General features: G+C 30.6%; 1 protein-coding gene across 1 annotated transcript in view; it reads left to right on the plus strand.

The window, feature by feature from the left end:
• Positions 1 to 2,152: 2,152 nt before the first annotated feature.
• The window catches only part of LOC111621206 (serine/threonine-protein kinase SMG1-like), a 178,427-nt gene continuing 161,231 nt past the window's right edge, over positions 2,153 to 19,348 (plus strand). The window contains 1 exon segment of the mRNA XM_023363285.1: positions 2,153 to 2,627. Within this exon segment, the coding sequence (XP_023219053.1) occupies positions 2,312 to 2,627 (316 nt within the window). The 5' untranslated portion in view covers positions 2,153 to 2,311.

The raw sequence follows: 19,348 nt of genomic DNA on the forward strand, positions 1-19,348 counted from the left end.
GGGGGGTTACTGTATTTCGAGTCTATTCTTTTTTCGGTTCGGAGGATCGTGATAAAATGGAAACTTTTATTCGCAGACACGAGAATATTAGATTTGTCAATTGATATTACTGTCAACGCGAATGTATATGCAAGGAATGATCCGCGAAAATCTCTCTTCCGCGACAGGGAGGCGCAAAAGTCACGAAATTCGGTGAAAAATCCAAACGTTTTACATTAAATTTCGTGGCGACGCAACAATAAAACTGCGACAATTTGTTGCGAGCGGTCGATTATTGTTATTGCGAGCGGTTTGATTTTTCTGTTCGTGCGTTTAAAAGTGATTTATTCGAAGCGTTTTCTGAGTTTTGCATCAATTGCAGCCATTTTATCGGTAAGTTCAGACCACGAACTTTCTAAATCTAGGTATTTTTTAACATTGTTAAAGTGTCCAAAATTTTACAGATAAAAGCTTACACGTGACAAGGACTATACGTTCTGAAATATACGGAAGATAATGAGATCTATCGAGTGACTAAACACTTCTCTTCAAATGGATTTATTCGTCCATTTAAAACGAATTAGAAACTTCATTCTAGTCGTGTTAATTAATAAATGTTTCCGGTATTTTCTCGATATCCGATGCAACATCTATTTAAAAATCTTTGATACATTATACGCAATCCTTTTATTATAATACTTAAAAACAATAACAGCTCCTCGTCGTAAATAACACAATTGACGATGAGAAGATGACGTTTCACGTCACTGTCTAGATCAGGCATGGCCAACATACGGCCCGTCTAATGAATTTATGTGGCCCGCGATCAATCTTTCATTATTAGCTACTTAAGTCCGAATAGTCTGAAAAATTTTGACGCCTAAAAAAAAAAAAAAAAAGGTCAACAACTCACTGTGCGTTTAGAATTAACCCTACATTACAAATCTCGTAAGTACAGCGTAGAATGTTCATAAAGCATGATAATGTCAAAAATGTATCTGTAATCTATGTACAGTACAATTTAGTCTCTACGGGGTGACACTACAATGAGATTTCGCACCACCTGAAAATCTTCCTAGGGTAGCCTCTGGTTCGGCCCGTGGAAAAAGTTTTATTTCCAATTCGGCCCGGGGGCAAAAACTGTTGGCCACCCCTGGTCTTGATGGTAGAATGTCAAAATATAATCTTTTATCCGAGGAATCTGAATGAAGAGTTCGGATTTCTCTTACAAAGCTTTTTTTTTTTTTCTATTTTATTATATTTGTTCGCGACCCGATTGTAATGCTGGCTAGAAGATTGAATAATGAAGACTGGATTCGATCATGGCTTTGGAAGACCCGAAATCGAATCCGGTGTAGGAAAACCCCAGAAATATTTCATGGACCTTCTGTTCCGAACATGTTGGGCCCTCCTCCCATCACCCTGTTGCACGCAATGGATCGCTAGCCTGTCCAAACTTGGCCGGGATGGCCGAGTGGTCAAGGTGGCAGCCTACCGCTCTGGGGACCCGGGTTCTAATCCGGACGGGTCGAAAAATTTCCAGAAATTTTTCGGGTACTGCTTTGTCCGGATATATCAGGTCCCGTCCCTCACCACCTGGTCGCCCCATTGTAATCCTGGCCGAACCCATAATGGGCTTACTAATAGAGGTCTTCTTAGTGCCCACAGGGCGGGAATAATTTAAAAAAAAGTCTGTCCGAACTCAAGATGAGTTTAGAAAAAAGGCCCTCTTAGTATCCTTTAAAAGGAAAGAGTAAAGTAAGTCCGAACCTATTGTGGTCGGACTTATCTTTAATGAGTAAAATTAAAGGTATCCAATATAGCATAATATATTAGTGACCAGCGTCAACAAAATCAAGTTGCAAACTTCATTTTTTTTTTTTTTTTAAATTTTGCGCTTAACGCTACATTTAAAAAAAAGTATATAAATAATATATTTTATTCAGCATTAAAAATGTTTTTGAAGAATACAACAAAATATTTTGAAGAATTGCGATAAACAAAAATAAACGTTTAATAATTTAAATATTAAATATTAAAATCGAAATCTATTGAGTAACAGACGATCAAATATTTCCATATTAGCATCAATTAGAGTATCGCTAATAATTTTAATAAGTAAATTAAAGATAATATATAATTTTAATGGAATATAATTACTTCTGACGAAATTATTTACAATAATTAAATTTATCCAATTATAAAGTTGGCAATAATTTACTACGATATACATTAACAAGATGGCGGACGTAGAAGTAGAGAGTGATTTATATCTACGGTAGTTTATAGTTAACGTAAAGATAAAGATTGAAAGGAAATTATATTTGGATGAATGAATTACGAACGAGTTATGAATCAGAGATCGACGAACGGTAGGATTAAAGAAGCGAGAAGATATCCCAGAAAGGACGATTCGTTAGAAGAATCGAGGCGCAGTTCGACTGAACGTTCTAGACCAAATGATAAGTTCCGATCAAGGAGTCGAGATGGACACAATCATCTCGTCTTCCGTTCCAGACAACAAGAGTTTAACAGGTATTACAAAACACCGGAAAATTCTCCCTGTCGTCTATCGCAGAGCGATTCTTTAAAGAATGATGGAACCAGCAGGATCAATGGAACCAGAGATCACACCAGCAAAAGGACTGGTTAGTTGGCTTTTTTTTTTTTTTTTATGAGTTGCATTTAATAAATTCGTGTAATTTGCCAAGCATTTTATAAGTAAGTCGTCTATCCGTTTGTGGAATTATTTGGAAAATGTTTTATGGTCCTTTGCCTAACTTACTTAAAATGGTAACCTGTAATAAGGGAAATGGCATTATGGTAATTTTATGTTTTTATTCGTCTTGGTTCTGTTCGAGTGCAGCTCCAGTTGGGGCGGTCGGAGCCGTGGAAGGGGTCGGTCTGCGAGACTCGGGTCCCGTAGTCGAGGTTGCTTTGTAAAATGTGGCTCACAGAACCATGGTTTGAGTAAGAGGTCGCAGTCGATTGAGGCCTTCGATGGTCCTTTCTGGGTGATGCGGTGGTGCAACTTGTACTGTACATCGGAGGTGGAATAGGTGTCGAGATGTCGTCACTTCTCTGCTGCGGTTACTGCTTGCAGTCCCTCTCGAGTATGCAAGAGGTTGCCTGCTCTTTTCTCAAATTCGTCTTTTTATCTTTGTCTTGTAGAAGTTATGTTTGGGTAACTTAAATGTGGATGTGCATGCAAATTAAAATTACTTTCTATCCTCTGTCGTATCTTTCCGGTATCTTTTGATATATTATGGTTTAAAATTAACGGCAGTCTTGGAATGTTTTTGCTTATCTTTGCAAATTATTTTCTTGCCGGTTCTGGTAGTTTGTTATTCTTTTGACGATGCTTGTTGATAAATTTTGATATACTGGTATTGTTTTTTTTTTTATCTCTTTTTAGTATGGCACTGAGATAATGATGTTAATATCTAATTTTTAATGTTGCTAACTGGTTGCACTATACTTCAATTTTACATATTGAATGAAAAGTTAGTACTTTTTACAATTTACAAAACTATTAATGAGTTTTTAAAAATTTTTCTCTCATGAGTAAGAAATTCAATTTAAAATTTAGCATCTTTATTCTTTATTCTGTTTCTCTTTGAATTATGAAGCAATAACTGTATTATTAACATTAGGCTGGTATTATTGAAAAGTATTATGTTCAACAGAAGTAAATAACATAATTATATCATATATATATATATATAATACTAAAGATTAATATGACTTTTTGATTCTATTAATATAAATTCCTGTTTACATGTGACCTTGTCCAGATGTTCTTATATCAAGAAATTTGGTATTTCATAATTATTTTAAGCATTTTGTCTTCCTTTTTTTATTTTAAATTTTCAAATTATATCTTTTGATAGAATATTTTATTTATGATTTGTTGAGTAGAGAAAAGCATTACTATTTATTATGAAAAAAATTAAAGTGGAAGAAATATACTTAATGTATTTATTAAATTGAGAAAATTTGATAATTTTATGTAATTGTAGAGCTGTTGGAAGTATAAAACCTTAATTGATAATAATAATAAAAAATTAAATAAAGCACATTAACTACGAGACTAAGTTTTATATATAAAATATCAAGAAATAATAAAAATAATCAAATTTAAATTTATATAAAATCATAATAGGAAATCTCAAGTTAGAGATCCTGTTATTTGCAAATGATTTTTCAGTGCTTGAGATTGAGTAACATGGGCATCTGCTGAAAATTTTCCAGGGAAGAGGCAAAGCTTGGAGACAAATAATTACATCAATCTTTATTTAATTATTAAATTTTTTGGGGGTTTTCATTTCACAAGTAGATTATTTGTCTCCAATTGTATTGCACAGTATTGCATCAATAATCCAATCCCCTTAGTAGAGGATGTAACTTTACATATCCCAATTGCTTTCACAATTATAATTTGTAGAATTATTTACATGATCTCAGGGAAGGAAGGGCCAGTGACCTGTTTATCTCCCTCAGCAGATGCCAATGGTCACTAATGTATCTTAATTATCAATTTCATTTTACTTTTTTAAACAGAATGTTATTTTATTTTTAGTTATAATATAGTCATTTTCTATTCTGAGGTTACTAAAATTTATTTGGCAATATTCTAAATGTATATTTTTAACATTTAATGCTTTTAATAGAGCATAGTATAAATTCAGTAACATGAATGAACAGTGTCAGTTCGTTCAATAATGAAATAAATCAGAAAATTAAATTTAGATTTATATATTAGACTAAAACTTTGAAAAAATCTGAATTTTACATCTGAAAAAGGGCCATTGCATTAATTTTAAAAACAAACAACTAAAACTTTGTTTAAACATTAAACTTTTTTGTGGTCCTGTGGTGGTGTAATAAGTCTGGCAGTAAAGTAAGGCCAATCTTATTGCTCACAAGTCATTAAAGTTTTTGTTCTTATTGACTCCTTAACCAGAATGTATGTTTTAAATAAATAAATATTTAATAATTGATAGTACAGTAGAGTCTCCCAGAAATGCAACTCTCAATAATTTGACATTCTGTAAAACTCATCATGTCATGAAAAAAATCTAATTTATACCATTATATCTTAATACTAGGATCAAATAACTTTTCGTTCTTAACTGGCTACATACAATAATGGCATTCAATTCCACTTGTAAACAAAGAATATAACCCTTTTCCCAAAGTGCCACTGTAAGACATCATAAGATAAATGTCACTAACTTTTTAAAATAGCCACTGGATAGCTAGTATTTTATAAATTAAAATTTAGCTACAAATAGAAATAATCACTACTGGTAGTACAGTACATAATTAATATGTGTATGAATTTGCACATATAAAAATTTACCTCCAGATAATGTTTCATTATTATGTCTTTTGTAGTACAGTAATTATTTTAGATTGTACTGTAAATTTTTTATCTCTGAATGTTAAGATTTTTAATATGTTACTACAAATTAATCTATTATTAGTTGTGAATAACCCACCTAGAGTTAGTAAAACTCATTGTTTTTAGTAATTCTTTACCTTCTTAGTTCACATTTATCTTTAATTGAATACTAAAATATTAAATAAAATTGGTTAATAATAAACTTATTAACTATCGTAGAAATACACCTACTATATTTACTTGAATGTAAGACAGCATTGAATCCAAGATGTATTATAATTTTCTGTGTGCTAACCCAGGATATTTTTTTTTTTGCAAAAGTAGAGAACTTGCAGCAAATTTAAGTTGTTGTGATTCTGTTGACATAAATTTGTTTAGTATTTATTCAAGTAAAATAAGTTACATATCACTGCCTTCTCTGATTTTTGAAATTGGAAACCCCTTCACTTTCTGAATCAACACTGGATTCGAAGCTCACATCATCCCACACAAAATCATCATCAGTACTGTTTGAAGCATTTCTTGAGTGCTGCACAAGTTTTTTGGGAATTTTCATCCAATTATTTCATAATATTACTGTAATAGACTAATGAGATTGAGCTAAGTTGACATCTTAAATATTTACTACTAGCAGACCCTGCCACGTGTTGTTGTGGCTCAAAATGTATCTATTATAAATGTATAACACTTTCCCCACGGGGGGAATTTTTTGAAAAATTCCTTCTTAGTGTATATTCTGTTGACGTACCCTATTAAAACACAATCAAAAACTCAAAAAACTGCATCTAAAATAGTATAATAGAAGCAGAGTTCTTTACGGTAAGCCGTAATCCTAACCATCTCCCCCCAGTGGGAGGAATTTCGACATGTATATTATATAACAGGGGTGGCCAACCTGCGGCTCGCGAGCCACATGCGGCTCTTTGAAGGATTATTTGTGGCTCTCGATAAATGTACCCGAGTTCCCTTTTCATTTTTGTGTTATTATATTTTAAAAAATTATTATCATTCCGTATGTGTTTCAAAATGTCTTTTAAATTACTAACAACAAATATGAAAGACTAAGTGCAACGTTGTAACAAATTTCATTTCCGTCCAAGTTAAGAATGATATGACTCATCGAAAACTGCGCGAACGAACATAAACAGTGGCGTAATCGTCCGTTATCGACCGACTTCAGACTGATTTTGAATTTGTAAATTATCATTGCAATGGACAGTTGACATTGTGCTCTGGAGGAAACAATTTGTATCACTCTTGCTAAGGATATAATTTGTAATCTGGAATTTTTTGCATACCTTTTTAATATGTATTTAATTGCGGCTCGCGAAAAATTTCAAATTTTGAAAAATGGCTCGGACTATCAAGGAGTTTGGCCACCCTGGTTATATAAAAACACCTGCATATTCGAATACAACATAGTGTCAAAATTTCAAAAAAATTGGTAGGAACAAACGAACATTACATTTTTATTTATATAGGTAGATAGAAGATGATCTGATTTTAGTTCATCCTCACAGAAAAGCAAACTTAGGTCGTCATACTCGTAGCGCTATCTGTTGGACATAAAAGCCTTAACCTAGATGATATCTTTTAATTTATATGAATGTTTACCAGAATAATATACAGCCTATGTCCACCCTGAAGTTTCATTCTAGAAGAATGGAACTTCAGGGAATTTTTGAAATCAGATGAGTAGTTTCAGAGATTACCCACTACATCCAAACTTACAAACATTGCCTCTTTATAATATTAGTATAGATTATGAATATTGGTTTAATAAATAATTCAGATGATGCATTAGAGTTGGTAACAGAGAAGATACATGGCATGGAAGTTACTAATCATGATGTATTACATCGAATTTAAGGCATACATTATTTTCAGAGACATTAAAACTCTCCAAAAAAAAATGCACTAACGTTTTAGAGTAAATATAGTAATAAATAGGTTTTTAAATTTTATTGGAATGAATACTAACCACTTTTTTAACAGCAAAAATTTAATTAAAACAGGTAATTTTGGTCTATTTTAGACCATCTTCAGGTTCTCTATCTTTCAAATAAATCATACATACACTAACACACACATACACACACTAACANTACTAACCACTTTTTTAACAGCAAAAATTTAATTAAAACAGGTAATTTTGGTCTATTTTAGACCATCTTCAGGTTCTCTATCTTTCAAATAAATCATACATACACTAACACACACATACACACACTAACATCCATATATACAAAAAAAATTCTCTCTAATATTTTTTCAATTCTTGATAATTCAAGGTCCTGAGTCCAAACATGTAAAAATCTTGGGGGTCATTTTTTTTTCACCCATCACCATACCTTCCTTTTGTTATACATGAGAGCCAGAAAAGTAATTAAAATAAAATATTCTATATATCATGTAATTCATTGTGTATATTTTCTTATCCTTTGAGAATTTGAACCTTCATTGTTATCTGACATTATTAGAACTTAGTTTGCATAATGCAAGTTCATTAATAAATTATTATGTAATTTAATTTTGAACATTCTATGTGAATATTGATTTAAATCTAAATATTAATGTTAATATCTGTTATACATAAAATTGTTGTATATCAAACTAAGAACATCTGATATTATATTAAATAAACTTGATGTGAGTAAATTTAAAGTGTATGCCAAAATAATATTACATTTTTGACTTAAAAACTATGATAAGTGTTTTTTATTTAGTGTTTGTACATGAAAATATGTTACTGTTGATATACAGTACTAGACCAAATATCTTGCTTCCAGAAATCTGGAATTGCCAGAAAATGGCTAGTTTTGAATTTGATAGGTTTTAGTACAACTGTAATTCACTGTGCAGTTTCTGTGATGTACACATTGCATGATTCCAGTTCCAGTGTGACTGCTGGCATATGGTGTGTTAAATACAATTTCAGTTTTTATTTTCTATTGTTTATTTTATATTTTAAGTTTGTATCCAGGAATTCAGAAATCTGGATCACTTCTGTTTCCAAGCTTGCCAGATATTTGGTCAGATACTGTATTTTTTCTCCTTAATAAATGAAATTTTGTTTTTTATACTAGTACTAACATTCTAGATCCATAGTATTAAACTATGATATGTTAAGTAATTATGATTAATTACTGATATATGCATTAATTTTTGGCTAAAAGTTTAAATATAAATATGGTGTATAAAGTAATGAACATTTATCTTCATTTTATATATTTTTATTTCTATTGTGGAATACTATACAGAGTTTATTGACTTATTGATTTCAATGAATTTATTCAATGTGAACTGAAATATAAAATAATGTAGTATAGGTTTAAGTAATGCTTAATTTAAAATTAGATATTAATATTTTTGATTGATAGAACTCTTACCATTTAAAATACAAATACAGTAAGACCCCACTTAACGCTGCTTCACTTAATGCTTTCTGCTCGAAACCTTAAAAAAAAAAAAGCTCAAAATTTAAATTTAAACTGATTTAAATTATCGCAGTGTTTTATTGATTTGTACATAATATGATTATTTACAAACATGAACCAATCAGCAAAAGGTGGCAAAAAGGCATACTTTCTTTAAATCTATGTTTGTTTGGTGCAATTTTGTAAAAAATATAACAACATGGATGCCATAGGCAATATCGACTTCACTTGGCAAGAATTAACTGATAAATGCACGACAAAGTATGGAAGAAGTTATGGCTGAAGGTATCCAAGAATTCTCAACAAGAAGAGCCTATTGCTGTATCCTTAGGTTGATCAAACTCAACCTAATCAATACAGTAGGACTAGGAGAGGTAGACGAACGGGATATTGAGGAGTTACCACAGGTTTCTGGTGACAGTCTTACCAACGATGACCGTCAAGAACTGGCAGAACAAGGAATCCATGTAGAACTGTTAGCCCTGTAATATGTGTACAGGAAAAATTACTACAGGTGATATAAATAAAAAAATTTTGTTTTTTCTGATTCAGATCTTATCTTTGTGTCAATATCCAAATATCCAAAAACACCAGTATAAAGTCCTAATAATAAGTTGTGTCCAAGTAGATAATTAATGATCAGTTAGAATTAAGGACTGTAAGGCAACTATTGACTCCTGATCAATTATAGTTTTATTTTTGCTTCGTCTCATTTTTGGAATTGGTGAGCATTAATAATAATCTATAATTATCAGCTGAATTTTGAAAAAAATAAAGTTAAATTCTGAGAGAGAGCAATTACAAAATAAGTTGCTTTATTTCAAAAAAAATGTTAATTAAAAAGTTTTTAAATATTAATATATTAAGACAAATTCTTGAATTGTAAAAACTAGATGACAATTGTCTTTCTTATTTAACTAATGATCAGATTTAATATTTTATGTATTTATTTGTGTAATAAGCTTACTACATAAATGTATAATTAGACTTTTATATTTCTTTATATAATTAGACCTACAGATTCTTACTGTCCTTTGTTAATCTTGAAAATAGAGTTAGATAGATGAAAACAGAAACCACGTATGGAAAGCCAGAAGCCACAGGCCTTGATTAACTATAAATGACAGAAGTTACATGATTTCAATTTATAATTTTTACCATACTATATAGAGCAGGGGTGTCCAACCTTTTTGTTTCTCTGGGCCACATTGGAAGAAGTCATGTAGTTTTGGGCCACAAGTATATATATATACCAGGGCTTCTTAAACTTTTTTATTCACGACCCCATTTATGATTGTGATTTTTTTCGCAACCCAAAAAAAAAAAAATATATATATAAAATGNTATATATATAAAATAAAGATATATACAAATTTGCAAAAACAATAACGGTATACTACCACAGTTCACTCTTGTGTTACAATGGAACAGAGACAACTGAATACACTGAAAAGCGACAACACTACACTAGTTCACACTACAATCAGTGTTGCTGAATTATTGTCTCGCTGCACCAGTAGTGACACAAAGCGCAACTCATGAAACTTATGACACAAAGCATGTCATTTTCAAACTCTCACAAATTATTTTCATTATTTTGCATTAAAATCTCGTGACCCCAAGATTTCGCTAAACAACCCCAAATGGGGTCATGACCCATAGTTTAAGAAGCCCTGATATATACTCACTGATATATACTGTACTTATGACCCAATCCTTAAATATACAAGTATATTTAAGGATTAGCATGTCTGGATTACAGTAATAAGTATTAAAACTTTATTACGAAAAAGGATATTTTAAAAAATTACTTCTACAGACACTTTTTCAATTTTTACTTAGAAATAGATAAATTCATTTATTATGAAGGAGACAAAGAAACATTTATTTGAAAAATACAAATATTTGTTTTATTTGGGTCTCTAATTAATAAAAAACGATGAAACACCGTTTTAAAGTGCATTTTTATTCAACTAATATATTTATAAATAATATGTAGCCCAAAAAATAGCCAATGTGCCAAATGATATTTTTTACTCCAAGCTAATAAAAGGGTAGCCAAATTTGGCGCAAAGTAGCCAAATCTTGCAATGCTGGAAGGAATACTAAATAAAGTGGAGTTGGGACTTAAAGGATTATAGACCCGAAAGGAGAGAAAGGACAAAAGATAAAGAAGCGAAGAAGGTTGGAAAATTAAGGGTCAATATTTGCATAACAGAAGGTCTATTTAACCTTTCTCACTACTTATTATTTTTTGCCTTTCTCTCCTTTCCTCAAATTTGGGTCTATAATTCTTTGATTCCCAACTCCAGCTTTATTTAGTATTCCTTCCTCATTCACACATTTCCAAGTATTTGAAAATATTTTGTTTTCCTCAAAAATAAAATATGTATAAAGGTTTACGGCTTTGTGAAACTTCTTTTTTGAGTTTATGCCATTGAAATAAATAAAAAAAAATTTGTTGGGTTTGTTTACATGTTTATTGGGCCACATTGGAACTTGCCTTGGGCTGCATGTAGCCTGGGTTGGACACCCCTGATATAGAGCGATAAATTTGGTATGGATTTGATCCTTATAATACTTTAAATTAAAGTACGATTAAAAATTCTAACCTGGCATTGTGACGATGTCACAATAAATAAATTTGTTTTTTCTAGTTATAAATCTAATCAATTTATAATATTTTCAACATACTGCATAATTCAAATACATTCAAACAATTTTAAACAATTAGCAGGAAGGATCTATGTAGACAGTTTTATGGCATTCTATGCCATCTCAATAATGTTTAGTTATTCATGGTACAACTATTGTAGGGTATTGAAAAATTGACTGCTTGTTAGCAGTCAATTTTTCTGCAGATTTTATTGCTATATTCACAAGAAAAATAAGAACACAAATGCACACTTGCAGACAAGATAATAGGTGATAAATTTCTGTAGAAAAATGGACAGTTAAAAATTCTTTAACAGTGTTGTGATAAAAATTATCTCTAATAGGAAGTGAAGTTCCTCTTCTGTGAACTGATATGACCAAGGATAAAAATTGTCTTTGCATTATTACTTATATGAGATAGCCAGCTTCTCTTATACTTTTATATCTTCAAAGACTATGGGGAAAATGTGGATGAAATAGTTATAAATCAATATGAATTGAGCACATTTTCATAAAAAATTTTTAATAAGAATTAAGATTATAAAAAAAAAGTTTAAAATTTTCTCTTATATTTTTCATCCTAATTTTTAGAATATTGCTGATGTTTACAAACATGAATTTTATAATAATATTAATCTAAAGATATTTTATCATGACTGATTTTAAAGAAGTATCGGTTGTTAATATGCTGATCTTATTGATTTTATAGAAGATAAACAAATAAAAATGTTTATCAACTATTTATGTTGTAGCTATCAACTGACATTTATTAAAAAATAGAATGTTTGGTTTATTTTTAACAAACAGTAGGTCTTTTATTTCATTTTTGTTTAATAGAGAATAAAAAAATTTCCTTGATAGAATTTTTTATAGATCTGCTTAGAAAATGTTATAATTTAAACCATACATAGTATAAATAACATAATCCAAAATAGATTCTAGATCAGGGGTGGCCAACATGAGGCCACCCCTGATCCTCGGGGAGTCGTGTTTCGGCCCGCGCAGCTAGATCAAATGAACATAAATGTTAACTTTATTGTACATATCACCAAATGAACATTAGAAGAGTTCAGAAGGTTTGGAAGAGTTCTATGAAATGTATTTGGACAAGGATAAATATCCTGCGTTTTACAAACATGCTCTGTCGATGGTTTCGGTATTTGAAACTTTTTAGTCGCATGAAGCTCATCAAATTACAAGTGAGAACACGAATTACTGCTGTTCATTTGGAAAACTGTTTGCATGTAGTGACAACATCAGTCGAGATCAATTTTGATGCACTTAGTTCTGTAAAACAAATCAGATGTCTCACTTTTAAATATTTTTAAATTGTCTAATAAATATGTTTCTCGGTTATGTTTTATTTTCTTGAAAAAAATAAATATACCTATTTTTTGTGTTTTTTTTTTTACATTAAACCAGGCAAGTGTTTGACAACGATCTCACCTACTGGAAAGCAATGATATGGTTGAAGCTGTAGCACGCTTGCTTGTTTACTTCAATTAACAAAAAAGAAAAAATTAGGTGCGTGGCCCGGCAGGAAATATTATTTCTGAAATTTGGCCCGCCTGCTAAAAAAGGTTGGCCACCCCTGTTCTAGATACTTAGTTAAATTTTTTACTATTATCTAGAATTACTGTTTTAATTCTAATAAACAGCATGCTGTCTATAACTGTTTTCATCTTGCAGTTGTACTTTTTATTAGAGAGTTAGTTACAACCATTATTCAATGGAATAAATCTGATAACTTATTTTCCACTTTATTATTATTCAAACAACAATGCAATACTAAATGCACTCACGCTTTATTGTAACATATGGCAAAAGTGACAACACTGAATAGAATGTGCACTATTTTAGTTACAATAAAACATTATCCTTCTTCAATGGACAGTGCACTTATTAGTGGGTGCTGTCTATAGTTTTTTTCATCTTGAGCTGTGCTGTTTATTAGAATAAATATAGTATATCTGTTTTTCTTCAGGAAGATTAAGTAAAATAACTACAAGGATATTCAGATTTCAAAAGTAATTGACACTAAAGAAAACATGTTAATGGAAAGTTGACTTTGAATTACTAATTTTTACAGGATTGATCTTTGGATGTAAAGTAGAACTTTATATCCAAAAATCTATTTCAGATAAAGCTATATTTAAGAAAAGGAATTGAAGAACAAAGATAAATTTAATGAAGATTTTCCATTTAGTCTATACTACTATTATAAAGAGGTAAAGTTTGTAAGTTTGGATGTAGGAAGTAATCTCTGAAACTACTCATCCGATTTCAAAAATTCTTTCACCAATATTTAGAATGGAACTTCAGGGTGGAAATAGGCTGTATATTATTCCGTTAAACATTTACATAAATTAAAAGTCTTAATCCTAGAGGATAAACTCTAGGATTAAGGCTTTTATGTCCAACAGATGGTGCTAACTCTGCGAGTACGACAACCTAAGTTTGCTTTTCTGTGAGGATGAACTAAAGCAGATCATCTTCTATCTAGCTATATAAATAAAATGTAATGTTTGTTTGTTCCTACCGATTCCTTTGAAATTTTGACACAACATTGCATTCGAATACACACGTGTTTTTATATAATATACATGTTGAAATTTTTCCCACTAGGGTTAGATGGACAGGATTAACGCTTACTGTGAAGAACTCTCCTTCTATTTATACTATTTTAGATGTGGTTTTTTGCATTTTTGATTGTGTTTTAATCAGGGCTGTGGAATCAGAGTCATGGAGTTTTGGTGTTTTAGCCGGAGTTGGAGTTGTCAAAAAATCCGCTGACTTCGACTCCATTTTACTTCCCAACTTGTAATGTATATAAAACGGAAAAGTATTGGAATTGTGTCAAATTTGGGAGGTCTCCAAATGTGTAGATTTGCAAATGAAACTTGGAGGGTCAACTCCAAGTTTCTTTTGCAAATCTACATGTTTGGAGACCTCCTGAACCCCTCAAAAAAGTCAATAAAAGGGGAAAAATTCATGCGAGTGTGTGTGTTGGCATCTAATTTGTTTAGTTTCTTTATTTTCTGTTCTGAGATATTAAACAATATCTCAAAATGGGTAAAATTTAAGAAATGAAATGTGGCACTGTAACTTGCGTATAAAGGGGCATTAATACTATTAAATTTTGGTTCTTAATTAACAGGGTGAAGACATAAAAGTGGTCATGTGTCATATCTCTTAATGAATATTTTACTCGTTATTAGCATTCAAAATTTATAAAAAAATAATCTATATATATAAAAATGAATGTGTGTCTGTCCTTCATGCATTACCACACCATTTATCCGATTGCCATGAAACTTTGGGAAGTTGTTTAATATACTCCTGTGAAGGTTTCTGGCATAGTACAGTTATCCTACAATAGATAGCGTACGTGTATACGATCATTTCACAGTGTGTTCAATTGATTTCAAATTGTGAAGACCATTTTCCCCTTCAAAAAATATCTCTATATATGCATTTGTGAACTGTTATTTACGATATTTGTAATAATTTTCATTTAATCACTTTACTTCAACTAGTTTTTGCTAATTATGTATTTGCTCGAACTTTGTTAAAACCTTAACTGTATCCCGAACAACAACCGAAGTTGTAGGAGGAAATTTGCGTATTTTACCAATCTAGGTATCCCCCTCTTCCAAATTTTAATATCAACTCAAAATAATTTAAAAAGACAAATTACAATAAAACGGTTTATTATCCAACTATCAGAAATTTCACAATATGCCAAGGAAGAGAGGAAGGAGCAATTAAATAGTTAAAATTATAAAGGATTAAAAAATATATATAAAAATGGGGAATAATGCACTTCTGACAATTGCTGCAAGTGTGTTGGCTAAATTTGGAGAATCTGTGCTTCTCGCATGGACAACTGTATGTGGCCAGCTCAAGCATTGGAAAACCTTTTGATTTATTCATGTACGCACCAGACGGAAAAACAAAAAGTATCGTGTATCCACAAGCACTCCAATAAATAAATAGAATTAAAATGACACTTTGAAATGTTTTTCCGATGAAAATGAATAATAATAATAAGTTTCAATAAAAATGATAAAATGTAAATTGAATTTTATCATAACGAGTTTGCTTGAATTTCGTTTCTTCTGAGATCACAGCAATGCATGACGGGTAAGCTAGTAATAAAATAAAACTTGTCTCTACCCTCAAAGTAAGCTTTTTTGTCATTTTATAATAGTACAGTAAAACTCATTAAGATGTTCTTGCCTAAGATGTTAGAATGTATATGGGGACATGATTTAGTTGAACCACTTTGACGCTTAATAAGTAACTCTTGTGTTAAACTATCTGACTCTGATTCTGACCACTCTGACCACAGAAATTATTAAGCTTCAAACAGGGTGAACAAAATCATACACCACACACACAGTCTAACATCCACACATATAGAAAAAACCTCAAATCTTTTGTATATCTCAAAATTTCAAGGTGTCCTGAGTCCAAAAATGTAAAAATTTGGGAGGGGTCATTGGGAGAGTTTGGAGAATGTTATCTATTATAAGGCTAAAATACTCTGCACATATATTTACAAAGTTTATATATATATATAGTATGTACCAAAAGTTTAGGAACTTGGCATATAGTTCTTTGCCTTGAATAGTTTAAAACACTGATGCACAACCACCCTTAAACTAATTGTCTTGGACAATGATACACTTTTTCTGGCACTTGTACAGCTTCTAGAAGCATTGCTGTAAACCAGTGTTTTTCAACCTGTGGGTCGCGATCCCCACTGGGGGTCGCCGGTAAAAGAAAAAGACAAGTGTTTGTAAGTCCTACACTACATTAAAAAAACTACAATTTCAGTGAGAATTACGGCCCACCCAGAAAATGATAGCGGAAAAAGTGTTGAGCTGATTTGCAAAAATAAATAAGAAGTAGAAGCTGAAAATTCTGATCCTAAACATAAAGGTTTTTTTTTTTCTTAAGTTATTGTCGATTCTTCTGAAATTTTCACTTTAATCAACAATAATTTGTCTTAACAGAAAGAAAATTAAATACATAGTTTTTAAAATCACTGATATAGTTTTAATATGGCCCTAGGGGGTCGCCAGAATTTTTTAACTTGTAAAGGGGTCGCATATTAAAGAAGGTTGAAAAACACTGCTGTAAACCATTTTTTGCAACCACCTGTTATGCCTCCTGGAATGTTGCTTTTATGTCATTTGGTGACTCAAAACAATCTCAGGCTGTTTATGATGGATGAATTCATTCAAATGTCATATTTTACATGTAGATATGTGGTGTTTGAATGAGTCCTTCTGTCATAAACAACCTGAAATCATTTTGAGTCATCAAATGAGATAAAATCAACATTGCAGGAGGCATTACAGATGGTTGCAAAAGGTGTTTTTGGCAATACTGTTGAAAGCATTATGAGCAGCAGAAAAACTATTATTGCTTAAAGAGATTAGTTTGAAGGTGGTCACGTGTTGGTGTTTTAAACTATTCGAGGCAAGGAACTATATGCTAAGTTCCTAAACTTTGTACATATCACATATAATTTAAGTATAAAGTTTAAGTGTGTTTTAAATTACAGAGCAATTTGCTGCTTCAGAAATAATATCTAAGTAAGAACTGTAACCAAAATTGTTAGTTTTTCAGTTCTTTATTAGACTACATTTTGATGGAATTAGAACTTTCAATGATTTATTTAGAAGTTCAATATTAATTCCAATTTTTGATATTTTACAACCACATCAATTAGTTTTTAATGCTTCAGTAAAGCAGGAATTGATGTAATTATAATTATTTAGAAGTTATTGATAAAAAATAATTTATTATTAAAATTGATTTCTGTTAGATTGAAGTGACTGAAATTAATTTTGGAATAGTATATTCATAATTATCATATACAGCATATATGAATTGATATAGATATGTAAATAAAAAAAAGAAAAATGCTATTTTGTATGATGCATAGCAATATATGATTTAGAGAAATGCTGTTGATATCAGAGTTAAATTGGTGTTCAAATTTTCTGACTGACTTTTTTTAGTACGCTCAACTACAGTGGTGAAGTGCTTATGTTAGGACTTTTGTGTGTCTGTCAGATATGTATGCACATGCTCTGTTCAATTCATTTATTGCACTTGTCCATGCACATGCACAAAAGGGAGCTGAATGTTTTCGTTTATGGTCACTGTAAGCTATAGTAAAAACTATGCAGTTCCTCTGGAATCTATAAACCACATCTCTTACTGTATATTTAGACAGCATGCTGTTTATTAGAATCAAAACAGTAATTCTAGATAATAGTAAAAAATTTAACTAAATATCTAGAATCTATTTTGAATTATGTTACTTATACTGTGTATGGTTTAAATTATAACATTTTCTAAGCAGGTCTATAAACAAGAAGATACATTTTTATTTTGTTTATCTTCTTAAAAATTCTTCTGAACAACTACTTGATTCCAAGAATTTATAAAATTTATTTTAAACAAAATTAATATTTGATTTGCTTTTGTGGAGTGTGCTATCTGCAATCAGATCAGCTTGACCAATCAGTTATAGTATTGAAGTTATTTTTTTTAAATAACAGTACACAGCAAAACTGGAACAACTACTTGATTCCAAGAATTTATAAAATTTATTTTAAACAAAATTAATATTTGATTTGCTTTTGTGGAGTGTGCTATCAGATTGGCTTGACCAAGCTTGTTACCTTTTATTATAATGCATTTCATCTCCACCACATGAACTATCAAGTTGCTTTCTAGATTAGATAGCTATTTATGCTTAACTAGCACGAGTAGAAGGTATTAAAAAAGAAATATAAAGTAACATTTCTTTAAATAATGAATGTAACTATCCTCTTAAGATTTTTTTTTTAATTAAAAATAAATTAGACAGAAAATATGAAAACAAAATATGCAAATAAATGCAAAATTTTCCTAAAAATAAAATTCAGTCTTTTATACTTAAAATGTTAATTACTTATTGATTCTGATAGAACTTCCATATGCTACAAATCTACAGTTTTTCAGTTAACTATGAAAATCTGTTCTTAAAAATAAAATTTTATCAGTCAAGTACTTCTTCATTTGATTTCTTAAATTTTCACAATTTGAAGAGTTGAAAACATGTATCCAGAGTAACATATTTAGGTTGGTGGCAATGACATTACAGTAATAACTGCCTCTTGAACAATTTCTGAATATTTCGGTATAGTTTCACATTTTTAACTTTGAAGCGCAGTCAGTTTTTTTTATCTTTTAGCGAATGATAAAAATCCAATTTAAACTTTCACAACTTTGTTGGAGGTTGTTCTCTACTTTTCAATCAAATATAGTGATGCTTAGATCTTTCTTGCATATCTAAGAGTTTTTTTAAATTGGTTTCCATAATTTGAAGTAAACTAATTCTAAAGGTAAATTGCTAAATTTACCTTTACAATTAGTTTACTTCAAATTATGTTGACAAAAATACTTAACACATCTAAACAAAATTAACTGAAACTGGTTATATATATTCACCTATGCTAAAGAAAACAAGAGAGAACAAGATTTATTGCTTTACAGTATTCTTGCTCATAAGCTGCACTGTTACTATGAATATTAGTGCTATAGTGGCAATGTTGTCTTCTGAATCAGATAATGAACTTGCACTTAAAATGTAGAAATGGCTAGTGGTATCAAATGAATGAAAGAGAAAGTTTTAGGGTCATCTGTTACTTAAAAAAATATATTTTTTTTACATATTTGTAACTTTCCAATTATTCTTTTTATTAGAATGTTCTTTCATATTAAAATAGTGGCTGTCTAGCTTCATCATTGCCCACCATTTAACATACCTTGGTTTAAGTCAAACTGTACAAAACATAGGTCGAACTGCACT

The sequence above is a fragment of the Centruroides sculpturatus genome, unplaced genomic scaffold (genome assembly GCF_000671375.1).
Source record: "Centruroides sculpturatus isolate CEXI.00-Female unplaced genomic scaffold, Cexi_2.0 scaffold211, whole genome shotgun sequence".
NCBI lineage: Eukaryota > Metazoa > Arthropoda > Arachnida > Scorpiones > Buthidae > Centruroides > Centruroides sculpturatus.